Genomic DNA, 26106 nt, shown 5'->3' on the forward strand with positions numbered 1-26106 from the left:
GCATGACTGGATTCCAATAGAGCTTCATTTATGTATACTGAAATTTGAACTTCATATAATTTTCACGTGTCATGAAATAATATTTTTCTTCTTCTTCTTATTTTTTTTCAATCATTTAAAAAGACGAAAACCATTCTTAGCTTGCAGACCATTCAGAAACAGGTGGCAGGCCCAATTTGGTCTGTGAGCTGTAGTTTGCCGACCCCTGATCAAAAATAATGTTTGGATGGTATGTCTTCCAGCAAGTTTTCCTGAGTACCATTCCTCAGAGTTGTTTTATTTTTATTTTTTAATTATTTTTTGTGTGTGGTGGTTAATTTTTTTAAATTTTATTTATTTATTTATTTGTTTATAAAATTTATTTATTTATTTATTTATGGCTGTGTTGTGTCTTCGTTTCTGTGCGAGGGCTTTCTCTAGTTGTGGCAAACGGGGGCCACTCTTTTTTTTTTTTTTTAATTTTTTTTTTTTTTAATGATATTCTTGTCTGCTTACATTCTTTTTATGTATGTATGTATGGCTGTATGTATGGCTGTGTTGGGTCTTCGTTTCTGTGCGAGGGCTTTCTCTAGTTGTGGCAAGCGGGGGCCACTCTTCATCGTGGTGCGCGGGCCTCTCACTATCACGGTCTCTCTTGTTGCGGAGCACAGGCTCCAGACACGCAGGCTCAGTAATTGTGGCTCACGGGCCGAGTTGCTCCGCGGCATGTGGGATCTTCCCAGACCAGGGCTCGAACCCGTGTCCCCTGCATTGACAGGTGGATTCTTAACCACTGCGCCACCAGGGAAGCCCTATTTTATTTATTTTTATACAGTAGGTTCTTGCTAGTTATCTATTTTATACATATTAGTGTATATATGTCAATCCCAATCTCCCAATTCATCCCACCCCCCTGCCTTTCCCCCCTTGGTGTCCATACATTCTCTACATCTGTGTCTCTATTTCTGCCTTGCAAACCAGTTCATCTGTACCATTTTTCTAGATTCCATATATGTGCGTTAATATACGATATTTGTTTTTCTCTTTCTGACTTACTTCATTCTGTATGACAGTCTCTAGGTCCATCCACGTCTCTACAGATGACCCAGTTTCATTCCTTGCTGAGTAATATTCCATTGTATATATGTACCACATCTTCTTTATCCGTTCGTCTTTCGTTGGGCATTTAGGTTGCTTCCATGAGCTGGCTATTGTAAATAGTGCTGCAGTGAACATTGGGGTGCATGTGTCTTTTTGAATTATGGTTTTCTCTGGGTATATGGCCAATAGTGGGATTGCTGGGTCATCTGGTAATTCTATTTTTAGTTTTTTAAGGAACCTCCATATTGTTCTCCATAGTGGCTGTATCAATTTACATTCCCACCAACAGTGCAAGAGGGTTCCCTTTTCTCCACACCCTCTCCAGCATTTGTTTGTAGATTTTCTGATGATGCCCATTCTGACTGGTGTAAGGTGATACCTCATTGTAGTTTTGATTTGCATTTCTCTAATAATTAGTGATGTTGAGCAGCTTTTCATGTGCTGCTTGGCCATCTGTATGTCTTCTTTGGAGAAATATCTATTTAGGTCTTCTGCCCGTTTTTTGATTGGGTTGTTTGTTTTTTTAGTATTGAGCTGCATGAGCTGTTTATATATTTTGGAGATTAATCCTTTGTCTGTTGATTTGTTTGCAAATATTTTCTCCCATTCTGAGGGTTGTCTTTTCGTCTTGTTTATAGTTTCCTTTGCTGTGCAAAAGCTTTTGAGTTTAATTAAGTCCCATTTGTTTATTTTTGTTTTTATTTCCATTACTCTAGGAGGTGGGTCAAAAGAGATCTTGCTGTGATTTATGTCCAGAGTTGTTTTAATTTAGACATTTATTTTTCTGGCTTAAGAGCAGATTTTCTTAAAAAAGTGTAGTAGAGGATTGGTTTGAGTGCTTACAGGCTAGTCTAAGGTTTTTCTCAGAAACGATGTGTGGGCCCTCTCAGAAATGACATTTACAAACTAATAGTTGAAGCCTTAAAGTTTTACTGTGTCACACATGGCTGAATTGATTTGAGGCTGGAAGTGTTTTAATGGGCATTATTATTCATTCATAGAAATAAAAGTCTCAAAACACCCAGAGACATTTGATTTTAAGAAAGTATAACTTCCCAGTCAACTCTCCAAGTAAACCAGTAAACTGTGGCCCCCATCAAGCTAAGAGTATTTTTTATTTTAACTTGAGGAACATTCTTTCAGTTTCTTGTGTTGTCATTATGATGGTTGGTGGAGAACCCAAACTTTCCCACCACCAAGTCTAACATTTCAGTTTCAGTTCAACAGGTATTTATTGAGTACTCAGGATATACAGTGCATTTTGCTGGCTTTTATGGGGGATACAAAAAGGAACAAGAAGCAGACAGTTCCTTCTTTACCTTGTGAATCAAGTTCAAGATCCTCACCAATTTAGAGCCCATTACCATGGTATCAGGATTAATTTCACTTCCTTGTCTCTTCCTGTCAGCATGCATGCATTCATTCATTTAACAAACATTGGTGAGTTGCAACCTCTGTTCATAGCACTGTAACACAAAGCCCTCCAAGAGCTTGCTTTCCAGGGGACATCGGTGTTTCTCTTTTCCTCTGGCACTCTTGTGTAATTACAGTTTCTTTTACATAGTGAGACAAATTATTTCTTTATCTCCTGAGACCTCAGCATTTATGTTCCCCACACTGTATGTGCCTATTCTTGAGATGTTTAGTGAGAAGAGTGGATCTTCTGATGAAGCACTCTTCCTGGGACTGTGCTCTAAGTGCTCTCATTCCTCCACCTGAGTGGCACCCACCTTTCCCTCTCCCCTTTTCTTAGTGTACCAGTGAGTAGATAGTTTTACCAGATTCATCATTTTAAAGCTATTAACTATATTAAGCAATAGGAGTCTATAAGATTGTTGAATATCCTTATAAGCAGTATTATGTATCTGATTATTTTTTGATTGGAGGAGATTTTATACAGTGTTAATTTTTTCCACTTATAATACTAATACTTAATCATAGTGCAAATTTGAAAAATATGGACAAGTATAAAGGAAAAATATTAATCCATAATTCTACTACCCATCAATCAATTCTATTAACAATTTTTTTTACTTTCCTTGATTCAGAAATCACATTTAAAATTAAAAAAAAAATTTACATTAATAAACAGTAAAATTGACCTTTATTTGTTGTACAGTTCTATGAATGTTGACACGTATAGGTTCATGTAGCCACCACCACAATCAAGATACAGAAAAGCTCCATTCCCTCAGAACAAGCACCCCTTTCTAATCCTACCTTCCCCAAGCCCTGAAAATCACTTGTGTCTCTGTTATATAATTTTGTCTTTTTGAGAATGTCATATAAATGGAATCATAGAGTGTGTAAGCTTGTGAGAGTGGCTTCCTTGACATAATACCTTTGAGATTCATCCAAGTTGTTGCGTGTATGAGTAATTTGTTCCTTTTTGTTGCTCAGTGGTATTCCATGGTGTAGATGTACCATAGTTTGGTTATCCATTTATCCACTTACCATTTAAGAGTCTTTTTTAAAAAAAATCTTGACATTTCTGAAATCCTGAAGTACTTTAAAATCAATGTATATATTTAACGTGGTCGGGGTTTTTGTTTCCCCAAAAAGCTATTATTGAATTGATAGTGTGTCCTAGAATTAATACTGTCTTAGAGTCAAAGTGTTATGGTGGTGAGATGATCAGTGTGGAGGATCAGAGAGGGCTGGTGAGGGTTTTCAGGAGTGAGGGAACGGAGCAGTAAGGGGACAGGTAAAGGAAGGCCCCGAGAGCTTTGCAGCCCAGCACCCAGAGCTGCTGGGCAGCCTCTGAGGGCTTTGGGGAAGTTTTGAGCAGAAGAGCAACATGGGAAATAAGACTTTAAGAACAAAGCCAACTAACTGTGGTGACTGCCAGGATGTCCACCATCATCAGTGTTGATGAGGCAGGAGGGGACCGGGGAATGGCAGCAGTGGGGCTGATAGTACTGGAGGGAATGGAGGAAGAACTTGAGGAGAGTCCAGTGGGAGCAGGGAATGCTGACTAGAGAGCCTGTGTATGGGGAAGGGAGGCTGGTTCCTGCTGAACACCCTGACTTCCAGGCCAGTGCCTCGGGAGACGGGGCAGGAGGTGTGGAGAACTTAGGACCAACTGCCCAAATCTTAGGTATTTGTATGGTGTGAATGGGTAGGTTGGGTGGGTCATGTTATTTGGGAAATTCTAAAGCAAAATGAGAATGTCCAGGGGCTTCACAGATTAAGAATGAGATGTGCATAGGAATACTGTGTGGAGATAAATAGGCATAGGGTGTACTTAATTATGTGAGCTTGGATGAAGTATATGATTATTTCATGGAAATAAACTGTGATTAGGGCCATTTCCAAGTAGAATTGCATCATGGCTAACTGTATGGGCCCAGAGTTTTCTGCAGAACCTATTCTTGAGTCCCATCCCCCTGTGTCACAAGCCAGATGGTTTATTCTTTGGCACACCCCACTTTTGCAAGATAGGAGAAGGAGCAGTAAATCATCCTCATATAATCCTTGAAGGACAGGTTCCCATCAGCCACTGAGGAAGAGGGAGGCAGAAGAAAGAACTGACTGTTGGAGAGTAATTTGCCAAAGGGACTTGCCCCTCTTGTCAGGTAACGTCTTGGGAAGCCTCATTCATGGAAGCTGCCTCACTTCCACCTGCGCACACCTGTTCTAACTCAGGATCAAGGAGAAGTAGGGGCCAGTCAGCAGAGAGGAAGAGAAAGACACTCAGAGACAGTACGGAGCCTTGTTATCGTCCCCCAGTTTACGTTTTGTTAAAGATCCCCTGTTAGAGGGACAAGAGGGAAGTTACTCCCCACTTTGTCTACCATTTATATATTTGCAAAAGAGCTGTTCTTTAAAGCTGTACTACAGTGGGGTAAAGTTTCCGTTATTAGTGGCCTTGCTAATTATGTCTTCAATCTTCCCTAGAAAAGACTGTGTCTTCACCATCGACCCATCAACTGCCCGAGACCTCGACGACGCCCTCTCCTGCAAGCCCATCGCTGACGGTAGGCTGGAAGCTTTTCTCCCCCTCTAGGTGGCAGGCAGCGTGCACCCCTGTGTGGCCAGCCTGGCTGCCTGGTACTCCCTGAGCTTGCCGTAGGCCCCTGAGCCTGCACAGTATGTGACCCAAAGATTGCGCTGCCCACTGACTTCAGTGAGAGTGAGAATAAGAAATGTCCCCTTGCTAGGACCCTTCTCAGGCCTCAGAAGGGACAGCAGCGCGGGCAGAAGAACTAATTTCAGGCCTGGCCCTGCAGGAGGCTGCAGTGAGGGCATAATGTGTTAAAGAAGGCCCCTAAGCTCTGCTTCGGAGAAGCACAGAGTTTTTTTACCTGAATTGAACGACACACTGGGGTGATTCAAGGGGTGCTGTCCAAAGACGTGCTCAGCAGAAGCGGCAGGAACGCCTCCCCTGAGGAAGCCCCTCAAGGCCTGAGCTGGAGAAGCTTGCTCCGCCCCGCGTAGGTCTTCATCTGTCCAGCAAGTTGCAGAAGGCAGCTGTTAGAGGCTCCTGCAACATTCTTTTGGGATGGAGCCAGAAAGGAAAAAGTGGGCTTGAATGCCAGTGGTCTTTGAAAACTATCATAGGGGGAGGGGAAAATGTGTGAGGTATGAAAAGAGCAAACCCTAGCCTTGCCTTCCTAATGGCCCTCCAGATGAGCCGCTGAGAGTCTGGAGCTGCTGCCTGCCCCTCACTGGGGTGGGGTCTGGTGACTGCTGTGGCTTTAGTTCTCCTCCGATAGGGCTTTGGCACTCACGTGGCCTTTGATGGCTTGCCCATGATGGCATGCAGTCTTGCGGCTTCAGTCTCCTGCACAGTGTTGGTGGCCCGGTGGCCTGGTCTTGGCAGACACTGCAGAGATGTTCACGTATTCCATTAATGCAGAACTTCATGGGCTCAGCATGTTGCCTCTTCTCCATAAAAGACAGTGAGCTTCAGTAGATACAAAGCTGAGAGACAGGAAACATCACTGCCCAGAGATGCTTTCATCTCCTTTTAGTGAGTCTTCCTTGGAACTGTGGGCAATGGTGCTCAGTGTTTACAACTAAAGAAAATTGAAAGGAAGATAAAGCATAAAGAGAGAAAAAAAGTTCCCATGGAAATTTCAGAGGAATTATATATTTTTTAAATCTAAAGTTTAAGCAGCCTACTTTAAAAAGCAAATACTACGTTGGTTTCTTATATCCTGAGCAATCTTTGCTGCATGGAAAGGCTTGGGCATATCACTCTCACATCCACTTCCCTGAGCCCCAGTTGAAAAGTGCCCCCCCGGCAGAAAGCCAGGTGACACTGGACCTCACTTCCTGTATTTCCTTTCTCTCCAGCTTCATAGCCCTGCTCTGTTTGTAGCCTAATGCTTGGAAACAGTTGCTTCGTTTATTTTGGCCACTTCTATAGTTGTTACTGGTGGAAGGGTAGGCCTAATCCCTGTTAGCCCATCTCAGCTGGCCCACACGGTATTCCCCTTGCAGGGACACCAGGGAGCAGGCACGTGCCTTGCCCCACTCACTCCACATGCTACACGTCACGTCTAGGGTGCCAGCTTACCAGCAGAGGCTTCGTGTAGGGAAAAGGTGGAGCAGGAAGGATTGATTGGGGACAAGTTGTACATGTTTATAAATTTCCAACCAAAGAATATGCTTTGTCAGACAATCTAAAACCAATTGTTTTCAATCTGCTGTTCAGGGAGAGCATGCATAATGAGGGAAATTGTTTAGCAGTGCAAGATGAAGGAAAAGGAGAGGAAGCAGAGGCAGAGAAATGAGTCAGAGAAACATTAAAATTGTTTAGAGATGTAGGTAGAAGAAACTGGACTGGAGGTGGTGGCATTATTATTAATGGGGGTGGGGAGGACAGCTGTGAAGAAGGGGTGATGACAGAAGAGAATCAATGGAAATGGATTTGGAGTTGAGGGAGGGGAATCCAAGATGGGGCAAAGGTTTCAACCTGGATGGCGAGGAGATGGCATCTACAAGTTAGAAATCGGGAAATCAGGAGGACCAGCTGGTTTCGGAGAGAGCATGTCTACATGGAGCTGTGTGTCTGATGATATGTGTTTATATAAGCTGCTGCAAATGCTCTGCAGAGGAGGCTAAATGTGTGCAGTCCATCTAATCATACACAGAGAGCCATGAAGAAGAGGAGATAACTCAGCAAAATGCAAACAGTGATTTTATTAGGATGATGGGTTCATAAGTGATTTTTCTCTTTTCCCTAGTTTCCAAATTTTTACAATGTGGTAATAATAGCTTTATAATGAAAAAATTTTGTAATAAAAAAAAATTATGAGGTGCCAGAAATCACAGGCTGCCCAGTAGCCGCTGTACCAGGTGATCAGATACCTTCCATCTGCGTAGTTATTCTTGCATTCCAGGGGAGTAATTAACATCTGGTCATTTGGCAGAGCAGCAGCAAAGGGACATGGCAGAGGAGTCGGGGAAGAGCCTGAAAAGGCCTGAGTTGGGCAGTCAAGCATTTTTATGGTGGCACTTCTACAGTTGGCCTTTGTGACAGCTGTTTCTGCCAAGGCCATTTATCCAGGGAGATGAAAAGTGAAAGTCATTCCGGTTTGGATTGGGGTGAGGCTGGCTGAGTTCAGGTTCTGGTAGTTACCAGTTCATGTCAATTCTTGCCTAGAGGAGAAAAAGTTTAATGTTTCAAACAGCAAATAATGTTTTCTGGGCATATTTACGTCATCTATAACCATTTTTATTTAAAGAAAATATAAAGGTTAAACTTTCCTTTGGTCCCACTGAAATCATCTGAATGACTCTTCTGTGAAGATAAAACGCACAGACAGAAGTAATTTATTTAGTTCTTACTCTCCCTTTCTGTAGAGTTCAGAACCCCCAGGACTTGTTACCAGTATCTCCTATAGGTGCGAGATTTAGACATTACAGTCTGCAGGTGAATTCTGCAGAAACACAGTGACACCTGCTCCCCAGTAGGTCATGTTTAGGTTGGAAGGCTGAGGAGGGGGTGCCCTCTACCCTTGAGGAATCTCAGCTTTGGAAGAGATTCTACCAGTCATCTAGCCCGGTAATTTTTCACCTCTTACAGCCTATAAACACACTCGAGGGCAACATTCCCATGAGCATTAACCAGCCCGCTAACTTTAACATGGAGTCTTTCACTTTAGCTCAAGAAGATATTTAATAATGCAAGTGAGTAAGACTGGTTATAATGATCACCCAGAACCTAAAGACAGTAAATCACACACTCCAGTGTTCGATTACTGTAACAGACCTTTGCAACACACCTCACAGTTGACTTCACCACTCAAGTGTGGGAGTGCCACAGTTGTCACATCACCCTCTGGTTTTCAGATTACCTCTACAGCATCTACTTACTGAATATCCAGGTTGCACTTTAACTGTCTACCTTACAGGCAGCCCATTTGGCCTTAAGATTGCGTGACTATCAGGAAATCCTTCCCTGTAATGATCTGAAATACCACTGTCTTCCTGTAATTTTCCACTCGTTGGTCCCATGTATGCCCCTTGGGAGCCTATAGAATAAGTCTTGCCTCTCATGTGACAACGCCTCAGATACTAGATAATGGCTGTCATGTATATCTGAATTACAGCTTCCCAGTTAAGCATCCTGTATATTTTTCTATGTCCTGTAGCTTATTAAGTTTGAACCCATTTCCCATGTCATGGCGTTACTTCTGCCTTTATGAGCTCTGAGGTAAATGGCTGCCTGTATCCAGACTTCTCCTCCCTGGCTGCCAGGGCACGGTGACTCTCTCCCAGCCAGTTCCAGCCACCTGTTCTGTTCAATTAAACCTGCATCACTGCTTTGCTCTAGTCTCTGAGAGAGGAAATTATCAGTCAGACAAGTCAGGACCTTTATTCAGCTTTTAGTTGATTCAGGCTCCCAACAGATCCTACAGGAAATTGATGTTCCCTGCTGCTCTGGCGTCTTGTTTCTCTAATGTTTGGTTCTGTAATGAGTGCTCTGCCATTGAACATGGCAGGGTTATCCTAGCCAGACCTTAGAAATGAAGGATTGGAGAAAGGGGGAGTGGAGACTACTGCTAATGGGTTTGGGGTTTCTTTGGGGGGGGTGATGAAAATGTTCTGAAATTACTAGCTCAGAGTTATACAGCTCTGTGAGTATACTGAAAACCACTGGGGGAAAGTGAGTGAACGGATGAATGAATGAAGAATAAATAAACAAATCCATTCATCCCTGAGGCTTTTTGGAAATTGGAATTTACACCTTAACGATAACTTAGCAGAAGTCCTGATGGATTGCCTGGGCTGGATACCCAGAGTCGTATCCCTCTTGCCCGTCTCTCCTCCTTGCTGCCTTCGCCTCTGAACCACGAAAATCCCACCCAAGGAGCGCACCCCTGTGCTCAGCCACCTGCTCGTCTTTCCCACCCCCACAGAGGGCAGCCATCCGACTCAAAGAAGGAGGGATCTGTCCTCCTGTCCAGGAATGAGGAAGTGCTCAGGTCATCATCCAGCCTGAGGGACCAAGGGAATGCACGCTACCTGCACTGCTGTAGGGGGCGCCAGTCTTCCTGCTGGTTTGCCTCTTGTCTGGCTTTCCTTTCCCTTCCCTGAGGAGGATGGACTAGGGAGCTCTGTTCCTGGGAGCCCTTCTCACTTAGGGAATAGGAACAAGAGACTAGGAGAAAGTCTGTATGAATTTCATAGAATTCCTAAACTCTGGACTTCCCCGTGTGGTTATACGTGTCACCTGCTGGGCGTCCTTGTCACGAGTGATCATCTTTGGAGGCAGTGAGGAAGTAGGAGCTGGAAAGACTGTGCTCCCCTGGCTTAGGCTGGAGAGCCTGAGCAATAGAATGGATGGTAGTAATTTTAATGAGCAAAGAGCAGAGATGAAGGCTCTGGATCTGCTCCTGGGAAGGAAGAGGGCATGGGTGGGAGTCCTGGAGCTTATGAGTACAAGGTTCCAGCAAATCGCAGCAGCCAGGCCAAACCCTCTTCCTGGGCTCTGTCCTCACCTCTGGGAAGACCTTACCCCACCAGGCATTCACCCCAGCCCCTTATGTTTCCCTTTGGTTTGACTTCCTCCTCTCACAAACTGAAGTCTCCATTCCTGTAGGACCTTCCTCAGCCCCCTACAGCCTCAGGAGTGTTCACACCTTCCTTTGTCCATCAGGACACCTTGAAGAGCAGTCTACTTGCTGCAGCTACTTTCCTGCTTCCCATTTATTTCTTACTCCCTCTGCTATGTGGCTTCAGAAAGTTCAGCGACACAGGTTGTCCCTGGCTTCAATTCAGCAAACATGTGTGCAGTGTTTGGCTTTTCATCTACTCTTCTTTGGACTTAGGGGGCTCTACTTACTCTTGGTTGTAGTTTTTGGGCTACTTTTCTCTAGTTGCCTTCTTTAACTCTTCTTCTCTGCTCCCTCGCTTCATGGGAGTCTCCAGTCCCCTTCCTTCCGTGCTCTTCAGCCTTTGCGCTCTGTTCCCTTGGCCTGCATTGCTCTTTCCCTGGAGAGCCGTGTGGCTGAGTGGAGATCAGGCGGGTCGCTCTCTCAGTAAGGCCTTCCCTAGTCACTCTGCCTCTAATTTCTTCCCCTCCCACCCGCTCTCCACCATCCTTGCTTTACTTTTTTCCTCATCACTCATCACCCACTGACGCGCTATTGACTATCTTGTTTCTTATCTATCCTCCCCCCGTACACCCCCTGTCAGTGTGAGGCTCAGAGCAGGCGCTCAGTGAGTCAGTCTCTGGTGGTGTCCGCAGGCTGCCGAGAGGAGAGGGGGTTCCCGGGCATGGGGAAGAGTGTGTGCAAAGTCCCAGGACGCCAGATACCTGGTATTTTGGAGGGAACCACACAGAACTTGAAATATCTGGGCCGTGAGGTTCAAGTGGGGTGGTAGTCGTAGCTAAAGCAGGGAGGAGATCATGAATTCTTTTGTAGGCCCTGCTAGAAAGTTTAGACTTCATGGAGAGCGGGTGTGGGGGGACGGACTGCAGTATTTAAACCTCAGTTTGAAGAATAAACAGGGGCGAGCCACACAGTGGGGAGGAGGAACGTTTTAAGCTAAGGGAACAGAGTGTGTGGAGGCCCCGTGGTACAAAGACTTCGGCACCGAAAGGAAGCGGAAGTGAACGCGGCTGAACCGAGACGGGGTGGGAGGAGCCTGTGCGGTAAGACCGGAAAGGGGCTCGCAGGCTCCGTTCCGCAGTGGGAGTCTTGTCCTGAGTGTAATGGGAAGCAAAGAGCTTTCAGCAGGAGAGAGTCAGCCTCCAACTTGCAGGTGGGAGAGATCTCTGTGGCCGCAGTGAGGAGTCTGGATGGAGCGTGGTGTTAAGATGGTCTGAGTTCTGAGAGGCAGCAAGTGCCCCAACCAAGGCAGAGGCTGAGGAGCCAGAACTGGAGGGAGGCACAAGCCGGGACAGGAAATCGGGGCAGGACTTGGGGTCCGGGCCGCTGCAGGAGCCTCTTACCCGCTCTCTCGTGTCGGCCTTTTCTTCCCACGGATCGAAGCCAAGGCAGTCCTTGTAAAATGTAGGTCTGATCAGGTCATTCCCCCGCTCTAGTCCTCCAAGACTTCTCGTCCTGCCGAGGATAAACACCCAAGTCCTTACTGGGACGTACTGCTGTCTCTTTTGTTTGTTTTTTCTGATCTTCCTACTGCGGTCTCTAACTGCCTCTCCAGCCTTGTTCCCCACAGCCCCTGTCTCACCCGCCCTCCTCCAGCCAACATGGCCGTGGTGTTGTCCTTCACATGCCAGGCTGCTCCTGCCTCAGCACTTTTGTACTTTCTGTTCCCTCTGTCCGGACCCCCTTCTCCCAGATCCCTCACTACTCTAAGTTCTACTCAGACGTCATCTCAGGGAGGCCCTTCCTGACCCCACTATTGCCACAGTCTTCTCCCCAGCCCACCACCCCCTGCTTCTCGAGTCCCTTTAAGGTACTCTTGTGGGTCTGTCCTCCTGGATGGTAAGCTTTACGGGAGAAGGGATGTCCTTTTGTTCACTGTTGAACCCTCAGTGCCCAGCGCACTGTGTGTTACATAGTTGACACACCTGGAAATGTTTGTTGAATGAGTGAATAAGTTAGTAAACTTGATATTGGCAGTAGGAGAAGAATCTAGAATGTCATCTAAGTTTCTGGCTTGGGCAGTAGGCAGAACATAATGGCATTCAATAGGAAATATTGAGGAGAGCTGGTTTCGGGGGGAAGGTGGTGCATTCAGAGATAAGCACATGTCGGGTTTGCAGTCCCTGAGAATCATCCAGGTAGAAATATGAAGGGGACAAGTCAAAGGAGTTAGGGCTGGAGATGGAGATTTGGGAGTCATCAGTACATGGGCCTGGGAGAGGTGGCCCAGGAGAAGTCACAGACTGAGAAGAGGACCCCGGCTGGGCCCCTGGGAAGATGTGGAAAATAACCGAGAGGTGAGGCCAGGGAGCCTGGAGGCGAAGGAGAGAGAGGGGAGAGGGGGCAGGCAGAGCAGGCTAAATGCAGAAAAGCCATAAAGGCTGTAGGAGAGTCAGGTAAGAGAGAACTGTGAAGTCTTTGGGTTTGGCAACCTGGAGATCATTGACGACCTTGAGAGACTAGTGTCAGTGCCTTTGAGGAGGGGAAGCCAGACTGCAGGTGGTGGAGAAGGGAGTGGAAAACAGGAATGGAGGTGGCTTTCCGTAAGAAGCTTGGCTATGAAACCTATGAGTGGCAGGGAGGACAGGACAGCTTGGAGAAGGAGAAGTTGAAAATATAGGAGTGAGAGGAGCTGATGATTTTGCAAGGTCTTGAAGAAGAAGATGGGAGTGAATTCAGAGTATAAGTGGAAAGTGAGGCCAAGACATGGAGGGTAAACACCTCTTCCCTTGAGGCAGAGAAGCAAGACGTAGGGAATGGGCCGCTGCTGAGTATTAACCCTGGATAATACCCACTTCAGCTGTGAGAGGAAGCGGCCCTCCTGCTGAGGGCAGATGGGGAAGGGGCTGTGTACAGGGAGCAGGGGATAGTGAAAGGGCTTGGATGGGGAGCTGACCGGAAACCGATCATACAAGGCCTTCCCAAACACTGTTCACGTGTGCTGAGTTGGAATACTACCAAGCCTGGATGATTTTCTTTAGCCTTCTAGGTGTGGGAGCAGAAGTTGCAATGATACAGATTTGGGGGTTTGCTGAGAGGGAGAACATGGTGGGCACCAGGACAGGGATGCTGGGACCTTGCTTCCCCTCTGAACCTGTTTCTTCTCTGTCCCCTACTTTTATAAAGACATCATCATCTACCACCTAGTCAACCAAAGTTTTTTTAAAAAAGGGAATCCTGGAATCACATTTGATTCCTCTTCCTCTCAGCACTGTTGTCATGGCCTTGTCAATAATCTCCCCTCCCCCGCCGTGCACCCTCTGCCTTGCTACCCAGTTAGTTTTCTTTTATGTACACACAAAGACCAGATCATGTCACTTTTCTGCTTGAAAATCTTCTCATACCTGCAGAATGGTCCACATTTCTTAGCAGAGCTTTGTTATCAAAGTCCTTTAAGATTAGTTCCCCAGCCCCCTCTTCCACCTTCCCCACCTCCCAATGCCACTTCCCCCAACATACACACACACGCACACGCACGCACACACGTGCACACACACACACACACACATGCCGCGCGCGCCCCTAATGGTGTCTGGCCATGCCAGGCTTTGCATATCCACTACACCCTGCCCTTTGCCCTCCAGTTAGAATGCCTGGCCTCCCTTCCTACTTCTGTGTCAGAATTTCATTCAACAGCAAGATGAAACCTCTGCGGAGCTTTCCTTTCCTCCTGGCAGAATGAACTGTTCCTATCCTATCAGTATATTTTCTTCATGTGTCTAATGCAGCAATAAATATAATTGCTTGTGGATTTAATTCTCCTTTTTGCTTGTTTCTTAAAAGCAGGGCAGTCCTTGGACATCTCTATATCCTGAGTGTCATGCACGGTACCCTGCATTTGAAAATCGCTTGATCTAATCGGTCTAACCAGGCATCTTGTTACAAACTTTTAGTGTTTCACTCCTTTTTCTGTTTCTTACCTTGCCCCTTTTATTTCCACCGTGCTTCGACCCTTAAGTTTGTGGGTTGTTTATGGGCTTTTATGCTGACCTATAAGCTTACACCACATGCCCTCCTACAATGTCTATTTCTTTAGAATTAGGTGTACCTTTCCCTCATCACAATCATGGTTTTCAGTCCATCTCCTCATGTCTCAGTGATACTGTAAGATAACTGAATTATATATTATGATCATGACATCTGGTCCTGCAGCTCTGTGAGCTGGCATATCTGAGGCTCACTTCTTCCCCATTATTTTCTTGCATGAGTCTCTTGTATAGCCTGCACTACTCTTCTCACTGCATACCTACAGGCTTCCACGGCAAGTTGTTTATTGGTTTTACTTGTCATTTTTATCTGTCTCCCTCCTGTCTGTATCCTTGCCATTTCCAGATTCAGTGAGTGCTAATTTTCTGATAAAATTTACTTATTGAATGAACCTTAACATGATAGTGAAGAACAATAACAACAACAACAAAAAACCAATTTATGATGCAAAAGCCAGAACTTTTCGTCCTTTAATTATTTTGGCAAACAGGCTTGCTAGTTAAGAAAAGGCTTTTTAACAACCAAGTACATCTGCAGTGGCAATACGGTCATCTGTTAGTTTGGAGAAATAGAAAGTTGGTATTACAAAAATCCAAGTATTCCTTTGTTAGCAGATAGATCTTAATTAATAGCATGTTGAGACATCGGAAATGGAAAAAGTTTGTTTTTTATTACCCTCTGTTGGAAGTGTTTGGAGGTTAGGTTGGTATAGGGAGGTAATGCCAAGGTAATTCCAGAATGTAGAAATCAGGTGACATTTTGAGAATGGAAATCAACTTTTTTAAAAATTTCATTTAATTTTATTTTATTGAAGTATAGTTGATTTACAATGTCATATTAGTTTTAGGTGTGGAGCACAGTGATTCAGTTATACATGAGTGTGTGCGTGCATGTGTGTGTGTGTATGTATGTATGTATATTCTTTTTCAGATTATTTTCCCTTATAGGTTATTACAAAATATTGAGTACAGGTCCCTGTTGGTTATCTATTCTATATGTAGTAGTATGTATGTGTTACTCCCAACTTCCTAATTTATCCCTCCCCCTCCGTTCCTCTTTTGTAACCATAAGTTTGTTTTCTTTGTCTGTGGGTCTATTTCTGTTTTGTAAATAAGTTCATTTGTATCTTTTTTTTTCTTTTTTTAAGTTCCACGTATAAGTGATATCATATGATATTTCTCTGTGTCTGGCTTACTTCACTTAGTATGATAATCTCTAGGTCCATCCATGTTGCTGCAAATGGCATTATTTCATTATTTTTCATGGCTGAATAATATTCCATTGTATATATGTACCACATCTTCTTTATCTATTCATCTGTTTGTGGATATTTAGGTTGCTTCCGTGTCTTGGGTGTTGTCAGTAGTGTTGCAATGAACACTGGGATGCATATATCTTTCTGAATTATAGTTTAAGACTGGAAATCAACTTTAAATGGTTATCTGTAGAATTTCCTCTTGCCTGGAGATCTGTAAAACATCAGGTAGAATTTGCTATTTTAGTTTGTATAAGGCTGAAACAGAACGTATGGTAGTGGTTTTAATCTCTTTAGAGTCACAGTCTCTCCTCAGAAAAAAATGCACAAATGTGTATATACACTATATTTTGCATAGGGCTTACATTTCCAGTAATATCATGGAATGGATAGCCTGAAGAACTCTTCTTCAATAAAACTCTTTAAAATGATGCATCTTTTAGAAATGTGTGGCTGAGCTGGCAAGAAAGGGCTTGCCAGCCCTTAGAAGCCAGGAATGAAACAAGAGCAGATAACCAAAGAAAGAGGTGTGTGCCAAAGCAGCTAATGGTATCTTCTAATGTCTAGTGACCCAGAAAGTTTGCTCAGGACCTGAATTAATACTACCAGCATGGCCCATAAAATTCCATGCCAGGTATCTAGTTTAAAGTGGCACCAAATGGACAGTGTTTCTAGAAACCAGTCAGAATCATAAGCATATCCTTTCCGGAAGAATTAACTCTTAACCAAAGCCTTAAAGATTTGCCAAAGATAAAAGTTCTAGTAGAAGTAAACATACAGAGAAGTTATGGAACATGCAAGGATGCAGCTAAAGCAATACTTAGAGGAAATTTTATAGCTTTAAGTGCTTATAATAAAAAGGGAGAAAGTTTAAAAAACTGAGCCTATAAAGATTAGCTTCACAAAATGTTCAGAGATAAGGGGAAGGGAGAAGATGACTTGCTACAAGAACATAATTGTGGGTACAAGTACTGAATCAAAATATGGGCGTTATCTATTATAACTGTAGCAGTAGAAGCTCCCTCTACTCCCCCAAAGAAACACACAAGACAAATAACCAAACTCTGTAATGCCTTTCATGCATGTCATAGTAAAACACATAATTCATTTACTTGAATAACAAAAGTTCCTGTTTCCACTTCTGGCCCTGCCAAAATGTAAATCTTAAAAAATAGAAACAAAATATCAAACATTGCTCTTAGATCTCGTTTTCATTTTTATAGTATTAGAGTGCTATTAATTGTCAAATTAAGGTCTTTTTCCAAAAATCATCAATGTTCGAAAAAAATTTGTCATGTTATTGTTAACTTTATAACAGAATTGGGAACATATAAAGGTACACTTTTTAATATTCAGTTTCTGTGTTATTTTATATTTTATATATGTTATAGTGTTCATGTTCCATAAATGTTTCAAATATCTTTTAAATAATAATAGAAATACAGTAAATAACTTCCAAAGTGGTAGAGAGCACAGGACATATAAAAAGCACATATTAAAGTACCAAAAAAAATTAATAAGCACATCAAATTTAACTCTGCAGTTAAAAAACAAAGACTGTTATACTGGATAAATCTAGCTATATGCTGTTTATAACCACACACTTAAAACATGAAGACGCAAAGATTAAATGTAAAAAGGTGGGAAAAGCTATACCAGTAATGTACTAAGCAAAAGAAAGCTAGTATATTTTTTATAATGTCTGACAAATAGCTTTTAAGATAGAAAACATTACTAAATGTAAAGAGAGTCTAAATGATAATTAGAAGGATCAATTCATCAGAAAAGATAGTGTCTAAACATATTACCAAGTAATATAGCTTCAAAATATATATTAAAACAACAGTTGACAGAAATATGAGGAGAAATTGATAAATTCATCATCATAGTGGGTTAATTTAATATGCCTTTCCCAGGAAAGGATAGTTCAAACAGACCAGAAATTCAGTAAAACTACCGAAAATTTGAACAGCACGGTCAGCAAGCTAACTCTAATAACCATATCTAAGTATAATACCCACAAATGAAGATTACACCGTGTTCTCAAGTGTTTCTCAAGAGAAAACATATATAAAAATTGACTTTGTATTAAAGCATTAAGCATATTTCAAAAAGTCGTTGGTATCATACAGATCATGTTCTTGGGTCACAATACAGTTAAATGAGAATAAGTGCACAAACATTTTTAACTTAAGAAAAATTCAGTATGTTTAGAAATCTTAAATACCTTCTGTTACCCTCTCCCAGATTAGTGGCCAGATGAATGGCCTAAATCAGAATATACTTGATGTCATGTTTCCTTAATGCTTGAAGGTTGAGTGAGTTACCTATTTCCTCATGGCTGAGTTTACCTCTGTCATTGCCTTCCACACGAAATACCCCCTTACATAGGACTTTGGGTTTCTACCCCTGCTACTTTCCTAACACTACCCAGGAGTACCTAACTCTGAAATATGATCCATGTTGACCTACAGGCTATTCACCAGAGAGCCAAGAATGGTTGAAAGCCTTTATTACAAAGACACCATCAAAAAGGAAACTACCTTGTCTAATAAAAGAAACTCAGATTACCAGAGATTAGCAGTAGAGGAATGATTCCCAGGTGGGGAGGACAGCCGGACCACATGGATAGTCTCCATTTGGACATCCCCTTCCTCCTTACTAACCACGACTCCCTCTGCCCACTGACCTGGGTGCTGAGAGGACTTGTTATCACTTTGGTCCAAGTATGGTGCCCATAATCCTTTGCTTAGTACCTCAAGCACAACTGAGACTAGACTTTTGAACAGGACTTTACTTAAACCTTAGAGGGTAACAAAAGGAAGAGCAACGGAGAGTAACAAAACATCAAGAAGTGTCCTGCTTTCCACTGCTCCCAGATCCAGGCCCACCTAGGTTCTGACCTGTCCCCACACTGAGCATCACCCGGGCGCCCACACCTCAACATCTGCCCTTCAAAAGTCTAGACCTAAGAGCTTCTGGAAAGACACCTTGGCCTACTTCTTTCATTTTGCACTTCCCATCTGAGGACTTGCCCCTTCCCAGAAAGAGTAACATTAGGAAGGTTCATTCCCTTTAGAGAAGCATATGCCCATGTCTCACCCTGCCAGCCCCAACACAAGAATTGTCTTGCCAGTGCACTACAGTGGCAGTATAATTGCTGCACACTAACAGAAACCAAAGATCATTTGGTTATACATCTAGTAGGAGACCTAGTCTGCTCCTCTCCTGCCACATACATAGCACTGGCCCCTGAGGTGACTTAAAGCATTACGTCACTTTGTGCTCTGCACCACTCCTAACCTTGCACAGGGTATTTTATTGCAAAGGATGCTTTGCAATCCTTAACTCAGGTGGGACCCCACCTTATACCCCGTGCCCGCACAAACTGCCTGTTGACCAGGGATAGACTGAATCCTAGGCTCTTGTCACTTAGGTCATTGGGTGGGGAAATAGGCTTTACACTCCAGAGTCTTACTTTAAGTACCATGGGAAGAGCATCATGGCCCTTTGCTATATGGACCTGCTGGAATTCCATTTCTGTCCTGCCTTGCAGGAGGGCCAAGGGGACAGATACATGTATAGAGATGTAAATCCTGTATGTTCTCCTGTTCTCCTGAGACCCTCAGGAGGCAGCCTGGCCCTTGCCTACCCTCTTTGTACTGGACCACTCCTTTCAACCATTCTTCTCACCTTGAGTTGTTGTCTTTCTCAGCTTTCTAGCTACTGGTCTTGCAGTTGTTCTCTTGTGTCAGGCCTTCTCTAGCCTTTTGGAATTTGACTTCATCTCAGACTCAGTACCTCAATTTAAACCCCCAGATTCAGCTCCTCATATTCTCTTAGCCCATTGGTTATGCTTTTCCCTGTTTCGTTCACTTCAACAAACTGAACCCTGAAGTACCGTGTTTCAAAGGGATGGCCTTCCTAAATATTGAATACTATAGTGTAAGAGGCAACTCACACTTATTCAATAATTAGGAAAATTTAATCTATTAGCTGTTAGAAACATATGCCACATGTAGGTTAAAAATAAGATTTATGGGAATTCCCTGGTAGTCCAGTGGTTAGGACTCGGTTCTCTCACTGCCAGGGCCCCGGGTTCGATCCCTGGTCGGGGAAGTAAGATCCTGCAAGCCATGTAGCGTGGCCAAAACAAAACAAAACAAAAAGTAAAACAAAAAAAAACTATGTGCAACATTTAATTTAATCAAAAATTAAATTGTTTTTAAAATCTGTTCCTTGTATTCTAGAAGAGAACCCCCGATAACTCTAACATAGATTTTGAAAAAGAAAAATTCCACTTCAGGGCCGTTTTCTACTTGGATACATTTCTGGGTTTTGTCTCTGACATCTTTATGATGCCCAGTGCTTCGAATACTATTCCTCCTACACTCCTCTTCTCCGTAAAATCATTTCTAATCCTGGTTTTGAAACACTGATTTTTCCTCTTGTAGTCACTTATGTCAGAGGGCATTCTGACCTCAGGCAAATACCAGGCAACCCAAGTACTTGATCTCAGACAAACCCTATTTTCATAGCCTGGCCCTTGATAATGAACCTGGGAAGAGAAATGGAGAATTCTGTAGAACCATCAGCTCATAAGGAGGTGCATGTCTTCTCCATTCACCTGGGGCATTGGTGAGTGAACAGTTTTAACTGTCCTTGTTGTATGGTCATTTTTTACTGAATTGTACCTTGACTCAAAAAATCCAAGTAACTGAATAGTCACGCGAAGCCTCTGGCATCGAAGTGGGCTTCTGGGATGCTTGCCAATGAGTTCCTGTTTTGAGGACACAGAATCGAAGTGGAAAGATTAAGTGGAGACACAGCTCCACCCCTCTAAGTCTTATTCCTGTGTTCCATTCAAATCTTGCTAGCCTGATTCCTGTGGGGTCTGGGCTTTGGAAATTCTCTTTTTTTCATGGATGTCTCAGTGCACCTTGTTAAACCAAATTTGGACTATGGCCTGTTCATCTGCTTCCAGCTCTGCTGATTGGTTCCAGTTTCCTTGCTCATTAAAGCCAAGATAATCTGGCACCCACCACTCAGGCATCCTCAAGTATCTGGCACCAAGGTAAACCTGGAAGCCAGCTAAGAAGCCTCAATGATCCAACACACTCATTGCGTGATGAGAGGCAGTTGTGGTCCCAGAAAGAGCACTGGAATAGGAGCAGAACTGGGTTCTTGTCTCATCTTTGCCTCTACTGCATCATGTAAGCTTGGGCATGTCTGTGATATCTCTGAAAATCTCTTTCCCCAGCTATATATGTGTTTGGACTAGACAATTTCTCAAGTGTCTGGCAGTTCCAAAATACTGAGTATATGAAAAGCTAAAGGAGCAAAGCTCCATTTGTGCCTATTGTTGCAAAAACACAACCTAGCTTTAAAGGTAGTAGCAGTAAATCCCTAAAGTTGCATATGCTACTGATGCTTTTCCACAAAAGTAGATAGTGTGACAACAAAATAAGAAGAGCACAGCCCATATTCTGGAGGTAAGAATTAACCTCTCTAGGCCTCATGTTTCCCACCCTGTAAAACAGGGATAATAACGGCTAATTTTAAATTGCCTGGAAGATTAAATGAGATAATCCTTGGTACTTAGAACTGTGCCAGACAAAAAGTAAGTGCTCACTGAAAATTATTATTAATATAAAAATGGAAAGATTAAAATTGATATGGAATTTTAGTAAGCTTATGCTGAAATAATAAATATTTAATTGCTGTTCAGCAGTCAAAGTGGGAACAGAATAGAGAATCCAGAAACAGACCCACACGTATATGATCACCTGGTTTCCAACAAAGGTGTCACTGCAGTGTAGTGAGGAAAGGATGGGTTTATCACTGGTGCTGGATCAATTGAATATCCATATGGAAAAAAAAATGAACTTTGACTCCTACTTCACGCCATACATAGAAATCAATTTCATGTGGCTCATAGTGTGAAAGGTAAAACATTAATACTTCTAGAAGTGTTAATACTTCTCTAGAACATAACATAGAAAAATAAACTCATGACCTTAGCAAAGATTTCTTAAGTGGGACACAAAAAGCATTAAGCTTAAAGGAAAAGAGTGATAAATTATATTTCATTAAACTTAAGAACTGTTCATCGAAAGACACCATTAAGACAGTGAAAAGGCAAGTCCCAGAGAAGGAGAAGATATTTGTTATATATATATATCTCCAGCAAAAGACTCTTACTGAGAATATGTAGAGCTGAACAAGCACTTTATTGAAGAAGATAGCCAACTGCCAAAAACATATGAAAAATGCTTAATATCGTTAGTCCACAGGGAAAATGGAAATTAAAACCACAGTAAGATATTGCTATGTTCCTATAAGAATAGCTAAAAAATTTTTAAACTGACAATACCAAATGTAGTGGGGATATGGATCAGTTAGAACTCTCATACACTGAGTAGGGGAAAAGTCAGGTACAACTACTTTGAAAAACTGTTGTACAGTATGTAATAGAGCTGAATAGATTCATACTCCATGACCCAGCAGTTTCATTCTTAGATAAATACCCAACAGAAAGGAGTACATATGTAGAAGAATGCTCATAGCATTATTCATAATAGCGAAAACTAAAAACAACCCAAGTCCCTATCAACAGTAAAATGGATAAATTGTGCTATACTCTTAAAATGGAATACTCCACAGCAATGGTGCAGCATAAATTCAGACGCAACATGGATGAATCTCAAAAACACATTGAGCAAAAGAAGCCAGATGCACACACACAAAATACATGCTGTACTAATCCATTTATGTAAAGTGCAAAGAGAGGCAGAACTGACCTATGGTTATAGATTACAGAGGTCAGAAAAAGCAGTTATCTTTGGTGAGTATAGAGACTGAGGAGGCACAAGAGAAGCTTCTGGAATTCTGATTATGTTCTATTTCTTGAACTGGTAGGGGAGGGAGGTGTTCACTTTATAAAAATTCACTGAACTGTATGCTTAAGGTTTGTATACTTTATGTATTTTATGCCTCAATAAAAAAGTTTATTTTAAAGGGCGAAGGAGTGCCCCAAAAGTGGAAACAACCCAAATGTCTATGAAATATATTCAGCCATGGAAAGAAATGAAGTACTGATGCAGGCTACAACATGAAGGAACCTGGAAAACACTATGCTAGGTGAAAGACAATCACAAAAGACTGTACACGTATCGTAAGGCTCCATTTAAATGAGATGTCCAGAATAGACACATCTACACAGACAGAAAATAGATTAGTGGTTGCCTGTGGTTAGGAAGGTTGGGGAGAAATAGGGAGTGACTAAAAACAGATATGGAGTTTCTCTTAGGGTGTTGAAATGTTCTAAAATTGATTATGGTGTTGGTTGTGCAACTCTGCATACACTAAAAACCATTGGATTGTACACTTTGAGTGAATTGTATGTGAATGAAATCTCAAGCTGCTATGAAACCAGAAGCCAAGGGATACTGATAACTGTGGAATGATTAAAACCCCTTAGGAAAAGGCTGTACCGTGTGGCCCTATGGCATGATAGTTAAGAACACTGATACTGGAGTCCAACAATGCTCTAATCCTAGCTCTGATGTTTACTGTGTGACATCGGGCAAATCGTCTAACCTCTCTGAGCCTGAATGTTTTCATCTGTAAAATATGAATATTAATAGTATCTACTCCATAAAACTTATGTGAAGGTGATTCATTTAATCAAGAAATAGTTGAATATCTTCCATTTGCCAGGTCTAATCAGTGATAACTGTTGTTATAATTGGCCAGGGGGTTTTGCATCTGAAGAGTCTTTACTCCATTTTAGTGATGGAGGTGACAAGTAAATTTGAGAGTGTGTCCTGAGGACGGAACATCTTTGCCCTATTGTACCACACCAGCATCTATTGCAAAATGCAAAAGAAATGTTCATTTTAGTGCCACTAAGTTATTAATATTGAATTATATACTGCTATTAAGAAAAGGAAGTATGTAATACATTTATAGAGGATTTCCATCCAGAAGTACTAAAACTGTGAACAATTGATGATTAAAGGATTGGCATTTAGTTACCTAGAAAATTTAGCAGTTCAGGATATTTTATATGAAAACTGAGTCATAACCGCAATTGATACATGGATAATTCAAAAATAGAAAGTGACCATTTGTTACAGGAGTGCGTGACAGGGTTTTTATTTCAGTGAATATGTATTGTTCCCATACATGGTCTTAAAATGTATGTTCTGCAAAGTCACCGTATAATCCTTGTTAAATGTTACATTGAGAGTGCTCACAGCCTACAGGAGTTGAGAAAGAAGCAATTATAAGTTAGTCAAGTACCTGACACTAAGGGGCAAATCCCATAAAGTAAGGGTTAAGAGCTTAGTTTCGGGAGTCTGACCTGCCCTGGCCTCAGTTTTCTCATCTGTAGAAAGAAATCTGTGTCATGGCATTGGGAGCATAGAGTGAATTACTACAAATGAAGTGCTCTAACAAGCAGGCAGTTGATACGCTATTGTTATGGGAGCACCAGTATGGTGGATTCATATCATGAATGTGCATAAGTTATGGATATAATTTTTGCTTAAATTTTGTGAAGCTTTAGGGAATTAGAAAACAGTTTCTCCTTAATGCAAAGAGATTAATTAATGAAACTGAGTAATTAGATCCCAAAAGAGTTGATTAGGTGTGGTGAAAAAATAACGAACCCAAACAGACTTCCCCAGAATGAGAGAAAAGCCACTAAGGGGTTTTGTCACCAGGATATAAAGCTTTTAGAAGCTTTTACATCTCAGAATTCAAGGTGACTATGAAAGTTGCTGTAATTTTAGCTGAAAGGAAGGTTGGGATTGGATTAAGCAGTTGTTGGTAAGTTAGCGTTTTGTGAATAGGCATTTAAATATGCATAGATGTTTATATTTGAAAACTGTACGTCTCCTTTAAATTTGGCTTTTAAGAGTCTAGTAATTGTTTTGTTAATAGAGAGGGTTTTTAAAAATAGAGAAGTCCACAGTTGAGTGTGAAAACATGCTGAAATTTGGTTTTCAAACTTATGTCTTTGGGAAGCCAGTCTGCTGGAATCCTGCAAGCCTCCCTGCGCTCCTGCAGGCAAGAGAAATAGGTTCCTCATGCCGACCATACACACTGAGCCTCTAAAGTGGTGGCAAAAGCCTCAGGCTGCTACAAACTGGAGTCACATTTCTGGCATGGAAATAGTTGTTTCCTATTCAGCAGGGGTGGGGTGTGCCCAGTTCCTGCTACTTCATTTACTGAGCTCACCTTCATAGAACTTGCCTGCAAAGTGCTGAGCTGCCGTTATCCTCCGGGGCAGGTGGCCGATGAGCTACTGCGTGGGGTGGCCGGTGGTGCTTTTCTCTTGCTGTGTGGTGGGGAATCAGGGATAGGGTGGGTGCTGAGGGGGAACACAGCACTTTGTTGGTGTTTCTTTATTTAAAAAAAAAACAAAACTGTGAAACAAGTAACCCATTTATGATATAAAAATTAGAATTTATATATAAGCAGAAAGAGAAAGTTATAATCCTACCACTCAGAGAAAACCATTGTTACCATCTTGATATATTTCTTTCCAGACATTTTTAAGCCAGTTTACATTTTCTATTTTATACTTTTTATCTTTATTCCTTTTCCAGCCTTTGAAAGCTGGAAACATTACAAGTGTGTATGATGTAGAAAGGAGCAGTCCCCATATCCTCAGCCTCCAGAGATCATCACTGGGGACAATTTAATTCTGTTCTTCATAAGTGGTAACCCTCTCCTGCCTCTGTTGGCTTGTCTTTCTTTTAAAACTTGTAGCTAGTTTTACTTAACTGGATTTTTACTTTTTAAACTTTTTTCTTTCCTTGACTTCAACCTCTACAAACCTTTTTTTTTTTTTTAATTTTTGGATAGAGAATGTTGAACATGCACAAAAGCAGACAGAATAGTATAATGAAACCCCTTGTTTCCCTCTCACAGCCCCGTCAACCCTGAAGCCACGGCCAATCCACCCCAATCACATCCCACGTACCCCACGCCCCACTCCCAGCCCTTACGTGGACCTGCTAACTTCGTAACTGCCTTCAAAGGTCCTTCTCGGCCCTTCTGACTTCACTCTCTTTTGGCAACGAGGGAGGATCAAATGCCTGCCCTCCTGCACTCAGAACTTCTCATGAGCCGGTGCTCGGCTCCCTGTCGCAGGTCTGACCGGCTGACCTGGGCTTTCCCCACTCCTGGAAATTCCCAGACGCTGGGTGTGCCAGCCTCACATGTTCAGCTCCTCATTCTCTTTCCTGTTAATGAAGGAGGCCATTGCTCAAATCATTTGGAAGGGGAAAAGTGGAATTTACTACCTGGGTGTTCCTCTTCCATGCTGTTCATATAAATTTAAACTTAGATTCCTGAGAATTAGATTGAACATGACAAAAATTGCTGTGTGGGCAGTTTAGTTGAGTACTTGCAGATTGATAGAGCCCTTTGTAATAATGAAGGAAAAAGGTTCTCTAAGTTGCTTGGTTCCAGAAGGTGAGCTCACCAGTTAAGGAGTTTGTAACTAACGCTCCTCATTAACCCTTTGCTGGGTGGCAAAAAGAAAATACCAAAAAAACAGTCCACAGACTCTTCAAATCCTGGCCTTCACGAGAACCTAAGAAATCATCTTGTACAACCCCCTTCTCATGCCTGGGGACCTTACAATGCATTCAGATTTACTTGTCCCAGAATTTTTTACATTGACTCCTTTTAAGCTTTTGAAATATT

The 26106-nt window shown here is 42.4% G+C and overlaps 1 protein-coding gene across 3 annotated transcripts in view; it reads left to right on the forward strand.

Annotated features, from left to right (window-relative positions):
• Positions 1-26106, forward strand: part of DIS3L2 (DIS3 like 3'-5' exoribonuclease 2) — a 391634-nt gene that overhangs the window by 243898 nt on the left and 121630 nt on the right. For all 3 annotated transcript variants that reach the window (XM_036858529.1, XM_036858530.1, XM_036858528.1), the window contains exon 10: positions 4978-5057. In XM_036858529.1, coding sequence (XP_036714424.1) covers positions 4978-5057 — 80 coding nt within the window. The remainder of the gene's footprint in view (positions 1-4977; positions 5058-26106) is intronic.

Source organism: Balaenoptera musculus, chromosome 7 (genome assembly GCF_009873245.2).
Source record: "Balaenoptera musculus isolate JJ_BM4_2016_0621 chromosome 7, mBalMus1.pri.v3, whole genome shotgun sequence".
Classification (NCBI taxonomy): domain Eukaryota; kingdom Metazoa; phylum Chordata; class Mammalia; order Artiodactyla; family Balaenopteridae; genus Balaenoptera; species Balaenoptera musculus.